This window comes from Pholis gunnellus (genome assembly GCF_910591455.1).
Source record: "Pholis gunnellus genome assembly, chromosome: 10".
Classification (NCBI taxonomy): domain Eukaryota; kingdom Metazoa; phylum Chordata; class Actinopteri; order Perciformes; family Pholidae; genus Pholis; species Pholis gunnellus.
Window position 1 is genome coordinate 4,650,738 of NC_136537.1, and position 15,888 is coordinate 4,666,625.

At 42.7% G+C, this 15,888-nt stretch overlaps 2 protein-coding genes across 2 annotated transcripts; both read left to right on the forward strand.

The window, feature by feature from the left end:
* Window positions 1-106: 106 nt before the first annotated feature.
* LOC306702021 (caspase-3-like) lies at window positions 107-7,453 on the forward strand. The gene is made up of 7 exons (XM_079167504.1): window positions 107-204; window positions 2,261-2,341; window positions 2,873-3,033; window positions 4,013-4,141; window positions 5,084-5,259; window positions 6,152-6,272; window positions 6,379-7,453. The coding sequence occupies exons 2-7, from the start codon at window positions 2,265-2,267 to the stop codon at window positions 6,609-6,611; spliced, it is 897 nt and encodes a 298-aa protein (XP_079023630.1). The 5' UTR covers window positions 107-204; window positions 2,261-2,264; the 3' UTR covers window positions 6,612-7,453.
* An 886-nt stretch (window positions 7,454-8,339) lies between these two features.
* On the forward strand, window positions 8,340-15,403 carry LOC306702020 (caspase-3-like). Its single transcript, XM_079167503.1, has 7 exons — window positions 8,340-8,434; window positions 10,473-10,553; window positions 11,063-11,223; window positions 12,197-12,325; window positions 12,784-12,959; window positions 14,097-14,217; window positions 14,324-15,403. The coding sequence occupies exons 2-7, from the start codon at window positions 10,477-10,479 to the stop codon at window positions 14,554-14,556; spliced, it is 897 nt and encodes a 298-aa protein (XP_079023629.1). The 5' UTR covers window positions 8,340-8,434; window positions 10,473-10,476; the 3' UTR covers window positions 14,557-15,403.
* Window positions 15,404-15,888: the final 485 nt, after the last annotated feature.

Genomic DNA, 15,888 nt, shown 5'->3' on the forward strand with positions numbered 1-15,888 from the left:
TAGCCAATCAGCTGCTCCCCTTGGTCAGTTCCCCTTGGAGTGTTTTGTGGATTGACCCGCCCACACGGCGAGCAGCGTCCCTGATTGGCTGAAAGTTTCAGGACCTGCACTTTGAACAACTTGACATTTCCTTCTAGTAATAGTAAGAACGGGGACTTCATAATACCAATACGTGGCTATTTCTACCACTGTCTGTCAAAAGAGGTATGTCTATTTTGGGAATATATATATAGATAGAGTTTCCTTTACCGGTAAGGTAGGTTAACTTACTTATATTTAGACGGTTTATTCCATGTGTAAATTAACGTGAGCTAGTCAGTGTTTCGCGTTGTAATCTAATGGTGCTTCCGGGAGAGGACAGCTACGGTTTGGCTTTAAAAGACAACACACCTGTGAACCGATATTCCCACAATCCTCTTGTGCAAAGAGCAGTGTGTGTGAACGGTAACGTCACACCTGATAACCTGCACGAGACGTGGTTAAATGTTAAATGTAACGCCGTGTATGTTAGACAGGTGGGTTATAATGCAGGCTAACGTTACTGATGAACAGTGACTCGCGTTGGTTCTGAACACTATGATTTACTTTTTGCTGACCTAGCTACCTCTGCTGATAAAACATGTTATTACTTCCTCAATTGAGTTTCGCTATGAGCTGACGTGACATCATAGTTTAACACTGTTGGGCGTTCCTCACTGTCTTAATAGGGATGAACTTATCCGACTGTTTAAATCCCGGTTCCGATAGCGGTACCTGGGCTTTGGGTGTCGGTACCGGTGTCACACCTACGTGTTTCCCTACCGTGACTATCGACGGTACGCCCCAGGTAACAGTCGTTTCAGATCACCCTAAACCTAAACGTTCCCTCGACACTGACGAGTTGTGACTTGATGCATAAATCACTGAATGGCTGACATTTAATCAAGATCCAGTGTTTATTGATATGTTACCGTTTTGCTGGAGAGAGTTCGAATCCAGAACGTTGCGATCTTTCCTTAAATATATATTTCTTCATAAGTGGCTGTGACGTAGTGCTCACTTGTACAATCATATTCCCCGCAATGGATCTGAGATGTGGCTCCAGCAACATGTGTGTGAATGTGCGGACAGAGGCGGGAAACAGCTGCTGCTGTTAAGTGAACACAACGCACGCACGGAAGGGAAACACCGGTACCGAGCACGGACCCGGTGTTTAGGTAAAACGCTGTACGCCTCACTGTGTGGAAGGGATCGTTATTCTATCAGGCAACATCTGGCTGAAATAAACATCACTTTCCTAACTTTATAAAAGCAAAATTGAACAAATATTTACATGAATATAAACGTACTGATTGTTATTTATTGAACTAATGGAATCCAACACCAGATCATTGTGAAACATACCTGATGAAGTGTTTCACTCTCAAACACTGTTATAGGCAGTTACTCTATGTAGAATGGCACGTTCAAGATATTTGGTGGAATATATTAATACTAATATATGTTATGGATTATAGGTATTATAGGTCTTAATCCATCCAGGGCGTTAACCGCACTAACCCCAGTAAACATGACTAAGCAGGATGTGAACAACCTCCAGGAGGAAGTAGTCTGCTCTCTGTGGTCACTTTGAACCCACCATGGCCCTGCTCTGAGGTTGAAGACTGCTGTGTGAGTTCAGCGTTCTGTGTCAGATTATCTGAACCAAATATGATGAGAAGTGGACTATATTTGTCTTTTAAAGAAACAAACTAAAATCTCTTAAAGTCATGCAGTGCATTTCAAGGATTCCTTATGTAAAACATATGTATTTCTCCAGACAGCCTCCTGCTGCCACCCTCAATGGGGTTTAATGCAATTCTGTTAAAAATGTCTGTAATACGTGGTTACTCTGGATAAAAGGCAAGTTCATAAAGCAAACGCCACATATTAAATGAGTGTTCTGGCTGGATCCGGGAGACTAACTACCATGGGTAGGCCTGAACTCGGCCCTGTTCTTTTTCTTCTTCTCTTTGTCTAAAGAAGTAAACAAACACAAAGCTAAAGGAACCATGTCAGGATTGTTGTTTCTCTAACGGGTTCAATATATTCAAATCTTTTTATTATGCCCGATATTTCTCCATAATTAGTTTTTATTACTATACTATTGTATACTATTACTATACTATTGTAGCGGCCTCAAAAGTCCAGTATCAGCCTGAGCTCATGTTGCTGTTTAAGAGTTTACACCTTCACCAGATGGGTGTCACAGTTTAAATGTGCTCTTATCATTGGCCTGCAGGAACATGGCTGAGCTCCACGACGATGGAGACGTGCAGAGTGGAGGGGACACTGTGGATGCTCTGAAGTTTTTTGCAAAGAGGTAATTAATGATGACTACGATTACCCGTGATGTCCGCTCTGTCCATTGAACATGAGGTAGAGCACCAGGGATAAAGGTGCAGCAAAGCTAACGGGGTCACCTTTGTATATAAACTCCTAGATGTAAGTGTCTGCCTTTTCCTTCTCTCTAACTTCTCGGTCCATTGTTCAGTTTGCTATAAAACCATTAGCATCCTTCATTTCTATAAAGTCGAAAGTCATTTTGAAAGAGCTGAAGACCTACTCCTATGCTCAATCATAAGAGTCTACTGCACTGATTCAGTTTTTTGGAACATGAATGATGCTGCTTTGATGAGTCACCTTGTGTAATGAGATATTCCAGAGGAATGGTTAGGACTTCCATGGAAGACTGTGAACAAGTTTAGACCACTGAGCTGTCTTCAAAAATGTGTTCAATGTGATGAAACGAGTTCTTCAGGTTTCTAATCCGTGTGTGTCTACAAATCTCTGTGTGTGTGTGTGTGTGTGTGTGTGTGTGTGTGTGTGTGTGTGTGTGTGTGTTTGTGTTCAGGCAAAACGCAGAGCCCAAAGGCAGCAGCAGGAGAGCTGAGGAGATGGACTCGGCCCTCAGCAGTAACACAGCTGGCTCTGACACGTACTGCTACAACATGGACTATCCCCGCATGGGAACCTGCCTGATCATCAACAATAAGAACTTCCACAGCAGCACAAGTAACTACACACATCTGTGTCTGTCATGGCATGGTCATCTGCACAGATGTTCTGTAGCTGTAATAACCTTCTAAAAAGACATTAGTCGGTGCTTGAGTTCTACAGCAAATAGAAGATGTCCACGAGTGTGACAGCTCATCATGCTCTCCACATTTCTTCCATTCCTGATTCCACCATGTTGTGTGTTGAGGGTTCTGAGTAAAGGCTGTGAGAGATAAAGTAGGGCTGAGGTTTTTTATTTTGGCTGATGAAGGTTAGCGGCCATGATAAGAGCTGGTCGAAGTCGACCATCCTTTATGAAAGAAAAGGAGATAATGCCGTCCCACAATTCCTTGCAGCAGCATTTAAAGACAAGGCAGACCCACAGCAATAGGTCGCATCATTCTCTTAGCACTGCGGGGGTCTTTTCCTCTATCCTCATGGACTCTCCTTCACATTCTCTCCTTGACCTCCATGACGCTTCCCATCGAGGTGAAGGGAAAGTGGTTAGGAAAACACAACTCGACCACAGCTGAGGTCTTTTTCCAGAGAAGACATTTTGACATGTCCCAGGTGTAAATAATAGAATAAAATCAGCTTCAGTCTCAGTGTTTTGGTGTCTTGATGCTGATCACTGTCACTGTCGTGGTTTACTGGGGCTCTGGAAGGAACACAGCCAACGTTAATGTAGTAATGTCTGTCAGGAAAAAGGATCCGATCGTCATACTCGCTCCACAACTCCTCTCCATATTTTTGAATACAGATTGCATAATGATAACTGGATGAAAAGTTTCCGTTTCTCAAGAATGCATATTAAAGCCTCGACATAGTCACGCCACCTCTGTTTCTGCCTCACTGAGTTCACCAAAAGGAGTCACGGTAGTCGGTTGTGTTTTGTCATTTCAGAGCCAGAAAAGGTCCGGCAGTCTGAACTCTAACCCGTGTTGTGTTGTGTCTGTCTGCTGCATTCCTACCTGTGGTTTTTTCTGCGTCTCTCCAGACATGGGTGTTCGCGACGGGACGGATGTGGATGCCACCGATGCGAAGAAGACCTTCACTAAGCTGGGCTATAAGGTCAACGTGGCCAACGACCAGACCACGGGGCAGATGAGACAACTGCTGCAAAAAGGTAACCTGAACTACAGGCTGTCATTCATCAAGGTCTCCACTGCTGAAGTGGAATGCTCCCCATCTGCTCACCTTTAGATTTATCTTTGTGTGGTATTGAAGTGGTTTGTAGAACATGTTACACTACAATCAGTTTGTAAAAGCACTGACTGCTCTCAGTCACGTTAACACTTTAATGAAATGTTCCAACGTTGCTTCTCGATTATCAATCATCAGGTGGCGTTGGCTGCGTTTACACAGGCGCATGCAGCGGCCACTTATGGAAGGGGGAGGGTGGAAGTGAAAAAAAAAAAATAGAGTTTAGAAGTGCGCATGCGCTTCAGTGACGATCTCCTCACAGGTCCCTTCATCCCCTCGCCAGTCTTTCCATGAAAACAACATGCAATTCTACACAAGGTAACTATTACTGGTGACTTTTGTAAATGTTAGATGTTATATATCATTATAAAGTCTTTTAATCAGTCCACTGTTGCAGCTAAACACATTACAAGATTGCTGTTAATGTAGCTTTTACAATAATATATTTGAACTCTCGATGAACCATGTTCATATCATAATATGGAAGCCTGTTTCCGTCAGATCCTGTAAGTCATTATAATGAGATACTATCTCAAAATAATGACTGAGCATCTCATAATTATGACTTAGCATCTCATAACATTGACAAACGTTTTATTGGCCTATGTGTTCTTTCCTCACATGCGCCAAAGCAACAGAAGCAAGTGAATGAGACGAAGTTTGGCAGATCAAAATGGATAGTTTGGTTTCTCTTTGGTTCCCAAACCCACTCATGAACTTCACAACTGTCGGTGTGTTCAGTAACCATCCGTAAAAGGACCTGCATGTTCTTTCAGCGGGAGAACTTAAACTGCTAGATGCTAAAAGCGCTTTCCTCAGGAGAATGCTCATTGATGAGAGAGTCTCTGTTCTTCTGTGTCTCTAGTGTCCAAGGAGGACCACGGTGACAGTGCGTCGTTCGCCTGTGTGTTGCTGAGTCATGGAGACGAGGGGCTGATATACGGCACGGACGGCTTTGAAAAGTTGGAAGAACTGACAAAGTACTTTAAAGGAGATCGCTGCAGGAGTCTGGTGGGGAAACCCAAGCTCTTCTTCATACAGGCGAGTTACCGGGAATGTTCTGCTCCTTTTAATGTGGACGTCCAGTCCGTGATGATGGTAAATGTAGTCAGTCGGAGCAATTCATTCCTCGGTGCGTGCCACACACACACACACACACACACACACACACACACACACACACACACACACACACACACACACACACACACACACACACACACACACACACACACACACACACACCTACCTGTTCATCCAGCTCAGGGGTATTCAGTTCAAATGCAACGAGGTCCATTTGGAGAGAATTTCCTCATTAAAGGTCTGGAACATCGCAGTAATGTCTATATATATATATATATATATATATATATATATATATATATATATATATATATATATATATATATTATGTAGCCAACAGTTGTATTAACGTCTGTATGCAGTCAACTACTGACTGACAAATGAAATAAAGAAAATTCAATTGAATAATATCTCAACAATAATTACTGTCAGATTTCAAATTGAACTAATTATAAATAATACAAAGTCTAATAATAAATAAATGATCTGTTCTCCTTTTTAAGTAAAATAAGAACTGGATTAAAAAAGTCAAATACATAACAGAAAGCTTTTTTAAATGTGCATCTTAAAATAAAGTATTCATTTTACAAAACTGAACTGGATTGTCCTGCAGCTTTATATTCACTTCATTCAGGTGTGAAGTGATACAACATTAGAATTTGTCGGGACCCAGACAAATAAACTAACGAATAGTAGCACAAATAGATAATACAAAGCAAAGGAGCTCTGCCAGTGGATCGTACAACGGTGGTTAGAGTGGTGATATGATAATGTTGTCGTAGAATCTGCTGAGTGACTATGTGCAATACATTTACCTTGTGCACCTGGATTTCCTTGTCACCCGATCCAGGCGTGCCGCGGGTCAGACCTGGACGGGGGATCCCTCCTTGAGACCGACAGTGTCGACGCGCAGACGACGGAGAGGATTCCTGTGGAGGCCGACTTCCTGTACGCTTATTCCACCGCTCCAGGTAACTTCTGATGGAAGCCGTGAAACCCCCGGATAGGACGTGAGTGCGTTTGTTGTTCATGTGCACCTTGTTTTACGAGCGTTTAACACAGCAAACCGTCCTGCAGGCTACTACTCGTGGAGGAGCCCTCGGACCGGGTCGTGGTTCATGCAGTCGCTGTGCGAGATGCTGCTGCGTTTCAGCGGAGAGCTGGAGCTGATGCAGATCATGACCCGGGTCAACCGCAAGGTGGCGCTGAGCTTTGAGTCCACCTCCAACGAACCGGAGGAACGCGGCAAGAAGCAGATCCCCTGCATCGTCTCCATGCTGACCAAGGACTTCTACTTCCCCAAAAAATAAGATTGTCTTTACCTTTAACTAGCCTGTGGGAAGCTTGAGTCAGAAGGGACTGTGCTGGTATCGCTAATTCCATTTTCATCGATTTCACCTTCGGAGGCGTCACATTTCTGCGTTGCATAGCTCATGTAAAACAGGACAGCATTAGTTGTATTGTGACTTCAAGGAGAACCCACATGCATTAACAACACTAGGGTAAAAGGGAGCAGATCAGTGCGGTTTATGGGGAGCCTGAATTGTTTTTTTTAATGATTTTTATTTTGAGTGTTTGGTCTAAGCCAGTTTTAATTCTATGTTTTATTATCATGTGTTGCAGAAAAGGTACTTACGGGTGTGGGGACAGCTTCCAGGGATGCATTTTCACTCGGCCTGCTTCAGCGACTGCTCACATAAACATTAGCAACGGTGGTGGAGATGTAGACTTCTTCTAATTTGACTACAGATACGTAACACTGTATAGTTAAAGGGTAAGCAGTGGGTTTACCACGTACAATGTGTCTGCCTTTTAACAGCTTGTGAATGCAATGAATGCACAAAGTGAAATAAAACATCAGGCCTTCATCACATGAAAAAACACAAAAGGTTGTTTCACTGTAGCCGAGATGATTGTAAATCCACTGAGCTGAGCAACACTCTAATAATGATCATAATGATAAGTGTGAGTACTGTAGTAGAATATCTAGAATACTTATTTATCTTTTAAGGTGGTCACACATCTACTGTAGTTCTTGCTTTTTGGACTGCATTACCTCTGTACTATAGGGATGCTTGCATACATGGAGCTGGGATTGATGATGGAATGAATACGATTACAGACAAAGTCAATAAAGCAAAGTTTATTTCCATTGTGCTCCTCGTTTTGTTTTGTCTCCACTCGGATCGTGAGCAGGATGATCCGTCAGCAGGGAAGCACTGCAGAAGTTATTATTGTAAAACATCTTGACTCTCCTGTCCGTACATCCAGATCGATAGAGGCAATGCACCTGCTGTTACCTTGATTTGATGCTTTAAAGCGTTCCAGTGAACCTCCCATAGTGACGCACTGCTTCCTTTCCTCCTCTCGTCCCGTCCAGTACGGGGCGTCCAGCTTGCCTGCTCTGCTGTTGGAGACCAAGCATATTCAGGGAGCAAAGCATCAGCTGGGAGTAAACAACAACCCACTCAAGAAACAGCTGATGAAGAAGAAGACTCTGAAATAGTACGCCATGCCATACCCACACCCACACCGAATGTAGACAGACTCAAAGACTACATAGAGCAATACTGCTGTTTTAAAGCCTAGTACAGAAAACGCCTTCACATTTTGGATTAAGTGTTGTGGTTCAGAAGTCATTATGTATATATAGCCCAAATCCTGCCCATCCTGGATCATTGCTAGATAAAAATCAATACTGTAAGTATAAATGAAAGCAAAAAGAAAATCATTTTTCTTGACAAAATAATGTAAGAAGTTCTATTTCTGGGTGATTTTGAATGTGTGCAGTCAAATTGTTTTCCCTTGTATATGAGTTCTGTAATTTTCTCCGATAGATGCATTAAATATGTATCAAATACTGTAGTTTCAGTTTCTCTAAATACATTTAAGCGTCTCGAGGAACTGGTCGGAACGCTGCCAGTTTTCTTAGCCAATCAGCTGCTCCCCTTGGTCAGTTCCCCTTGGAGTGTTTTGTGGATTGACCCGCCCACACGGCGAGCAGCGTCCCTGATTGGCTGAAAGTTTCAGGACCTGCACTTTGAACAACTTGACATTTCCTTCTAGTAATAGTAAGAACGGGGACTTCATAATACCAATACGTGGCTATTTCTACCACTGTCTGTCAAAAGAGGTATGTCTATTTTGGGAATATATATATATATAGATAGAGTTTCCTTTACCGGTAAGGTAGGTTAACTTACTTATATTTAGACGGTTTATTCCATGTGTAAATTAACGTGAGCTAGTCAGTGTTTCGCGTTGTAATCTAATGGTGCTTCCGGGAGAGGACAGCTACGGTTTGGCTTTAAAAGACAACACACCTGTGAACCGATATTCCCACAATCCTCTTGTGCAAAGAGCAGTGTGTGTGAACGGTAACGTCACACCTGATAACCTGCACGAGACGTGGTTAAATGTTAAATGTAACGCCGTGTATGTTAGACAGGTGGGTTATAATGCAGGCTAACGTTACTGATGAACAGTGACTCGCGTTGGTTCTGAACACTATGATTTACTTTTTGCTGACCTAGCTACCTCTGCTGATAAAACATGTTATTACTTCCTCAATTGAGTTTCGCTATGAGCTGACGTGACATCATAGTTTAACACTGTTGGGCGTTCCTCACTGTCTTAATAGGGATGAACCTATCCGACTGTTTAAATCCCGGTTCCGATAGCGGTACCTGGGCTTTGGGTGTCGGTACCGGTGTCACACCTACGTGTTTCCCTACCGTGACTATCGACGGTACGCCCCAGGTAACAGTCGTTTCAGATCACCCTAAACCTAAACGTTCCCTCGACACTGACGAGTTGTGACTTGATGCATAAATCACTGAATGGCTGACATTTAATCAAGATCCAGTGTTTATTGATATGTTACCGTTTTGCTGGAGAGAGTTCGAATCCAGAACGTTGCGATCTTTCCTTAAATATATATTTCCTCAAATGTATTTCTTCTGTGACGTAGTGCTCACTTATACAATCATGTACAAACATGTGTGTGAATGTGCGGACAGAGGCGGGAAACAGCTGCTGCTGTTAAGTGAACACAACGCACTGCACGGAAGGGAAACACCGGTACCGAGCACGGACCCGGTGTTTAGGTAAAACGCTGTACGCCTCACTGTGTGGAAGGGATCGTTATTCTATCAGGCAACATCTGGCTGAAATAAACATCACTTTCCTAACTTTATAAAAGCAAAATTGAACAAATATTTACATGAATATAAACGTACTGATTGTTATTTATTGAACTAATGGAATCCAACACCAGATCATTGTGAAACATACCTGATGAAGTGTTTCACTCTCAAACACTGTTATAGGCAGTTACTCTATGTAGAATGGCACGTTCAAGATATTTGGTGGAATATATTAATACTAATATATGTTATGGATTATAGGTATTATAGGTCTTAATCCATCCAGGGCGTTAACCGCACTAACCCCAGTAAACATGACTAAGCAGGATGTGAACAACCTCCAGGAGGAAGTAGTCTGCTCTCTGTGGTCACTTTGAACCCACCATGGCCCTGCTCTGAGGTTGAAGACTGCTGTGTGAGTTCAGCGTTCTGTGTCAGATTACCTGAACCAAATATGATGAGAAGTGGACTATATTTGTCTTTTAAAGAAACAAACTAAAATCTCTTAAAGTCATGCAGTGCATTTCAAGGATTACTTATGTAAAACATATGTATTTCTCCAGACAGCCTCCTGCTGCCACCCTCAATGGGGTTTAATGCAATTCTGTTAAAAATGTCTGTAATACGTGGTTACTCTGGATAAAAGGCAAGTTCATAAAGCAAACGCCACATATTAAATGAGTGTTCTGGCTGGATCCGGGAGACTAACTACCATGGGTAGGCCTGAACTCGGCCCTGTTCTTTTTCTTCTTCTCTTTGTCTAAAGAAGTAAACAAACACAAAGCTAAAGGAACCATGTCAGGATTGTTGTTTCTCTAACGGGTTCAATATATTCAAATCTTTTTTATTATGGCCGATATTTCATCATAATTAGTTTTTATTACTATACTATTGTATACTATTACTATACTATTGTAGCGGCCTCAAAAGTCCAGTATCAGCCTGAGCTCATGTTGCTGTTTAAGAGTTTACACCTTCACCAGATGGGTGTCACAGTTTAAATGTGCTCTTATCATTGGCCTGCAGGAACATGGCTGAGCTCCACGACGATGGAGACGTGCAGAGTGGAGGGGACACTGTGGATGCTCTGAAGTTTTTTGCAAAGAGGTAATTCATGTACACTGATGACTACGATTACCCGTGATGTCTGCTCTGTCCATTGAACATGAGGTAGAGCACCAGGGATAAAGGTGCAGCAAAAACTAAAGGGGTCACCTTTGTATATAAACTCCTAGATGTAAGTGTCTGCCTTTTCCTTCTCTCTAACTTCTCGGTCCATTGTTCAGTTTGCTATAAAACCATTAGCATCCTTCATTTCTATAAAGTCGAAAGTCATTTTGAAAGAGCTGAAGACCTACTCCTATGCTCAATCATAAGAGTCTACTGCACTGATTCAGTTTTTTGGAACATGAATGATGCTGCTTTGATGAGTCACCTTGTGTAATGAGATATTCCAGAGGAATGGTTAGGACTTCCATGGAAGACTGTGAACAAGTTTAGACCACTGAGCTGTCTTCAAAAATGTGTTCAATGTGATGAAACGAGTTCTTCAGGTTTCTAATCCGTGTGTGTCTACAAATCTCTGTGTGTGTGTGTGTGTGTGTGTGTGTGTTCAGGCAAAACGCAGAGCCCAAAGGCAGCAGCAGGAGAGCTGAGGAGATGGACTCGGCCCTCAGCAGTAACACAGCTGGCTCTGACCCGTACCGCTACAACATGGACTATCCCCGCATGGGAACCTGCCTGATCATCAACAATAAGAACTTCCACAGCAGCACAAGTAACTACACACATCTGTGTCTGTCATGGCATGGTCATCTGCACAGATGTTCTGTAGCTGTAATAACCTTCTAAAAAGACATTAGTCGGTGCTTGAGTTCTCCAGCAAATAGAAGATGTCCACGAGTGTGACAGCTCATCATGCTCTCCACATTTCTTCCATTCCTGATTCCACCATGTTGTGTGTTGAGGGTTCTGAGTAAAGGCTGTGAGAGATAAAGTAGGGCTGAGGTTTTTTATTTTGGCTGATGAAGGTTAGCGGCCATGATAAGAGCTGGTCGAAGTCGACCATCCTTTATGAAAGAAAAGGAGATAATGCCGTCCCACAATTCCTTGCAGCAGCATTTAAAGACAAGGCAGACCCACAGCAATAGGTCGCATCATTCTCTTAGCACTGCGGGGGTCTTTTCCTCTATCCTCATGGACTCTCCTTCACATTCCCTCCTTGACCTCCATGACGCTTCCCATCGAGGTGAAGGGAAAGTGGTTAGGAAAACACAACTCGACCACAGCTGAGGTCTTTTTCCAGAGAAGACATTTTGACATGTCCCAGGTGTAAATAATAGAATAAAATCAGCTTCAGTCTCAGTGTTTTGGTGTCTTGATGCTGATCACTGTCACTGTCGTGGTTTACTGGGGCTCTGGAAGGAACACAGCCAACGTTAATGTAGTAATGTCTGTCAGGAAAAAGGATCCGATCGTCATACTCGCTCCACAACTCCTCTCCATATTTTTGAATACAGATTGCATAATGATAACTGGATGAAAAGTTTCCGTTTCTCAAGAATGCATATTAAAGCCTCGACATAGTCACGCCACCTCTGTTTCTGCCTCACTGAGTTCACCAAAAGGAGTCACGGTAGTCGGTTGTGTTTTGTCATTTCAGAGCCAGAAAAGGTCCGTCAGTCTGAACTCTAACCCGTGTTGTATTGTGTCTGTCTGCAACCTGTGGTTTTTTTTCTGCGTCTCTCCAGACATGAGCGCTCGTAACGGGACGGATGTGGATGCCGCCGATGCGATGAAGACCTTCACTAAGCTGGGCTATAAGGTCAACGTGGCCAACGACCAGACCACGGGGCAGATGAGACAACTGCTGCAAAAAGGTAACCTGAACTACAGGCTGTCATTCATCAAGGTCTCCACTGCTGAAGTGGAATGCTCCCCATCTGCTTACCTTTAGATTTATCTTTGTGTGGTATTGAAGTGGTTTGTAGAACATGTTACACTACAATCAGTTTGCAAAAGCACTGACTGCTCTCAGTCACGTTAACACTTTAATGAAATGTTCCAACGTTGCTTCTCGATTATCAATCATCAGGTGGCTTTGGCTGCATTTACACAGGCGCATGCAGCGGCCACTAGATGGCAGCGTCTGAGTTTGGTTTCCCTTTGGTTCCCAAACCCACTCATGAACTTCACAACTGTCGGTGTGTTCAGTAACCATCCATGAAAGGACCTGCATGTTCTTTCAGCGGGAGAACTTGAACTGCTAGATGCTAAAAGCGCTTTCCTCAGGAGAATGCTCATTGATGAGAGAGTCTCTGTTCTTCTGTGTCTCTAGTGTCCAAGGAGGACCACGGTGACAGTGCGTCGTTCGCCTGTGTGTTGCTGAGTCATGGAGACGAGGGGCTGATATACGGCACGGACGGCTTTGAAAAGTTGGAAGAACTGACAAAGTACTTTAAAGGAGATCGCTGCAGGAGTCTGGTGGGGAAACCCAAGCTCTTCTTCATACAGGCGAGTTACCGGGAATGTTCTGCTCCTTTTAATGTGGACGTCCAGTCCGTGATGATGGTAAATGTAGTCAGTCGGAGCAATTCATTCCTCGGTGCGTGCTGTAATGAGTTAGGCTGAGTCATGCCTACATGTACCAGGATGCATTGCACTGAGGTATCTGCTGCTTTAATTCACTACATATTTCATCAACACATGAACATCCACATATGTGTATACAATTTTCCCTTTAAATATACCCACGTTACCACACACACACACACACACACACACACACACACACACACACACACACACACACACACACACACACACACACACACACACACACACACACGTACCTGTTCATCCCCAGCTCAGGGGTATTCAGTTCAAATTCAACGAGGTCCATTTGGAGAGAATTTCCTCATTAAAGGTCCGGAACATCGCAGTAATGTCTATATATATATATATATATATATATATATATATATATATATATATATATATATATATATATATACATATATATATATATATATATATATATATATATATATATATATATATATATATATATATATATATACATATATATATATATATATATATATATATATATATATATATATATATTATGCAGCCAACAGTTGTATTAACGTCTGTATGGAGTCAACTACTGACTGACAAATGAAATAAAGAAAGTTCAATTGAATAATATCTCAACAATATTTACTGTCAGATTTCAAATTGAACTAATTATAAATAATACAAAGTCTAATAATAAATAAATGATCTGTTCTCCTTTTTAAGTAAAATAAGAACTGGATTAAAAAAGTAAAATACATAACAGAAAGCTTTTTTTAAATGTGCATCTTAAAATAAAGTATTCATTTTACAAAACTGAACTGGATTGTCCTGCAGCTTTATATTCACTTCATTCAGGTGTGAAGTGATACAACATTAGAATTTGTCGGGACCCAGACAAATAAACTAACGAATAGTAGCACAAATAGATAATACAAAGCAAAGGAGCTCTGCCAGTGGATCGTACAACGGTGGTTAGAGTGGTGATATGATAATGTTGTCGTAGAATCTGCTGAGTGACTATGTGCAATACATTTACCTTGTGCACCTGGATTTCCTTGTCACCCGATCCAGGCGTGCCGCGGGTCAGACCTGGACGGGGGATCCCTCCTTGAGACCGACAGTGTCGACGCGCAGACGACGGAGAGGATTCCTGTGGAGGCCGACTTCCTGTACGCTTATTCCACCGCTCCAGGTAACTTCTGATGGAAGCCGTGAAACCCCCGGATAGGACGTGAGTGCGTTTGTTGTTCATGTGCACCTTGTTTTACGAGCGTTTAACACAGCAAACCGTCCTGCAGGCTACTACTCGTGGAGGAACACTCAGAACGGGTCGTGGTTCATGCAGTCGCTGTGCGAGATGCTGCTGCGTTTCAGCGGAGAGCTGGAGCTGATGCAGATCATGACCCGGGTCAACCGCAAGGTGGCGCTGAGCTTTGAGTCCGCCTCCACCCTACCCGGGTATAGCGGCAAGAAGCAGATCCCCTGCATCGTCTCGATGCTGACCAAGGACTTCTACTTCCCCAAAAAATAGGATTGTCTTTACCTTTAACTAGCCTGTGGGAAGCTTGAGTCAGAAGGGACTGTGCTGGTATCGCTAATTCCATTTTCATCGATTTCACCTTCGGAGGCGTCACATTTCTGCGTTGCATAGCTCATGTAAAACAGGACAGCATTAGTTTTATTGTGACTTCAAGGAGAACCCACATGCATTAACAACACTAGGGTAAAAGGGAGCAGATCAGTGCGGTTTATGGGGAGCCTGAATTGTTTTTTTTAATGATTTTTATTTTGAGTGTTTGGTCTAAGCCAGTTTTAATTCTATGTTTTATTATCATGTGTTGCAGAAAAGGTACTTACGGGTGTGGGGACAGCTTCCAGGGATGCATTTTCACTCGGCCTGCTTCAGCGACTGCTCACATAAACATTAGCAACGGTGGTGGAGATGTAGACTTCTTCTAATTTGACTACAGATACGTAACACTGTATAGTTAAAGGGTAAGCAGTGGGTTTACCACGTACAATGTGTCTGCCTTTTAACAGCTTGTGAATGCAATGAATGCACAAAGTGAAATAAAACATCAGGCCTTCATCACATGAAAAAACACAAAAGGTTGTTTCACTGTAGCCGAGATGATTGTAAATCCACTGAGCTGAGCAACACTCTAATAATGATCATAATGATAAGTGTGAGTACTGTAGTAGAATATCTAGAATACTTATTTACCTTTTAAGGTGGTCACACATCTACTGTAGTTCTTGCTTTTTGGACTGCATTACCTCTGTACTATAGGGATGCTTGCATACATGGAGCTGGGATTGATGATGGAATGAATACGATTACAGACAAAGTCAATAAAGCAAAGTTTATTTCCATTGTGCTCCTCGTTTTGTTTTCACTCTGATCGTGAGCAGGATGATCCGTCAGCAGGGAAGCACTGCAGAAGTTATGATTGTAAAACATCTTGACTCTCCTGTCCGTACATCCAGATCGATAGAGGCAATAAACCTTCCGTTGAACCCGGTTGTGTACTTTGCTTTGGGAGTATTGTCCAAAAGCAATTTCACGTGAATGATTAACAGTTTACGAGGACAGCTTTTGGAGGTCAGCGGTGAAATATGTGAGCGCGTGGCCGCTAGAGGGCGCCAGAGAGGCGCGTATCGCAGTTCTGAGGGCCGTCTCTGTGTAATGAATCAGCAGCGCTTCAGAGGCACGCCATTCCAGGAACTCGCATTGTGGTTACACATTTAACCCCTTGGTGCACGCGCAGATAATGTGCATCTAATACAGATTTATTTTTTCTGTGCGTGCAGACGATCAGGTGCCATGTTTCATTCCAGCTGTCACTCTTGTCTCTGCACGTCT

What these genes read in the sequence shown, in the direction of transcription:
- LOC306702020 (XM_079167503.1), top strand. Translation starts at nt 10,477, where the DNA reads ATGGCTGAGCTCCACGACGATGGAGACGTGCAGAGTGGAGGGGACACT. An exon ending in GAGACAACTGCTGCAAAAAG is followed by an intron (nt 12,326 to 12,783) that starts GTAACCTGAACT and finishes CTGTGTCTCTAG; the next exon opens with TGTCCAAGGAGGACCACGGT. An exon ending in CGCTTATTCCACCGCTCCAG is followed by an intron (nt 14,218 to 14,323) that starts GTAACTTCTGAT and finishes ACCGTCCTGCAG; the next exon opens with GCTACTACTCGTGGAGGAAC.
- LOC306702021 (XM_079167504.1), top strand. Translation starts at nt 2,265, where the DNA reads ATGGCTGAGCTCCACGACGATGGAGACGTGCAGAGTGGAGGGGACACT. An exon ending in CTGAAGTTTTTTGCAAAGAG is followed by an intron (nt 2,342 to 2,872) that starts GTAATTAATGAT and finishes GTTTGTGTTCAG; the next exon opens with GCAAAACGCAGAGCCCAAAG. An exon ending in GAGACAACTGCTGCAAAAAG is followed by an intron (nt 4,142 to 5,083) that starts GTAACCTGAACT and finishes CTGTGTCTCTAG; the next exon opens with TGTCCAAGGAGGACCACGGT.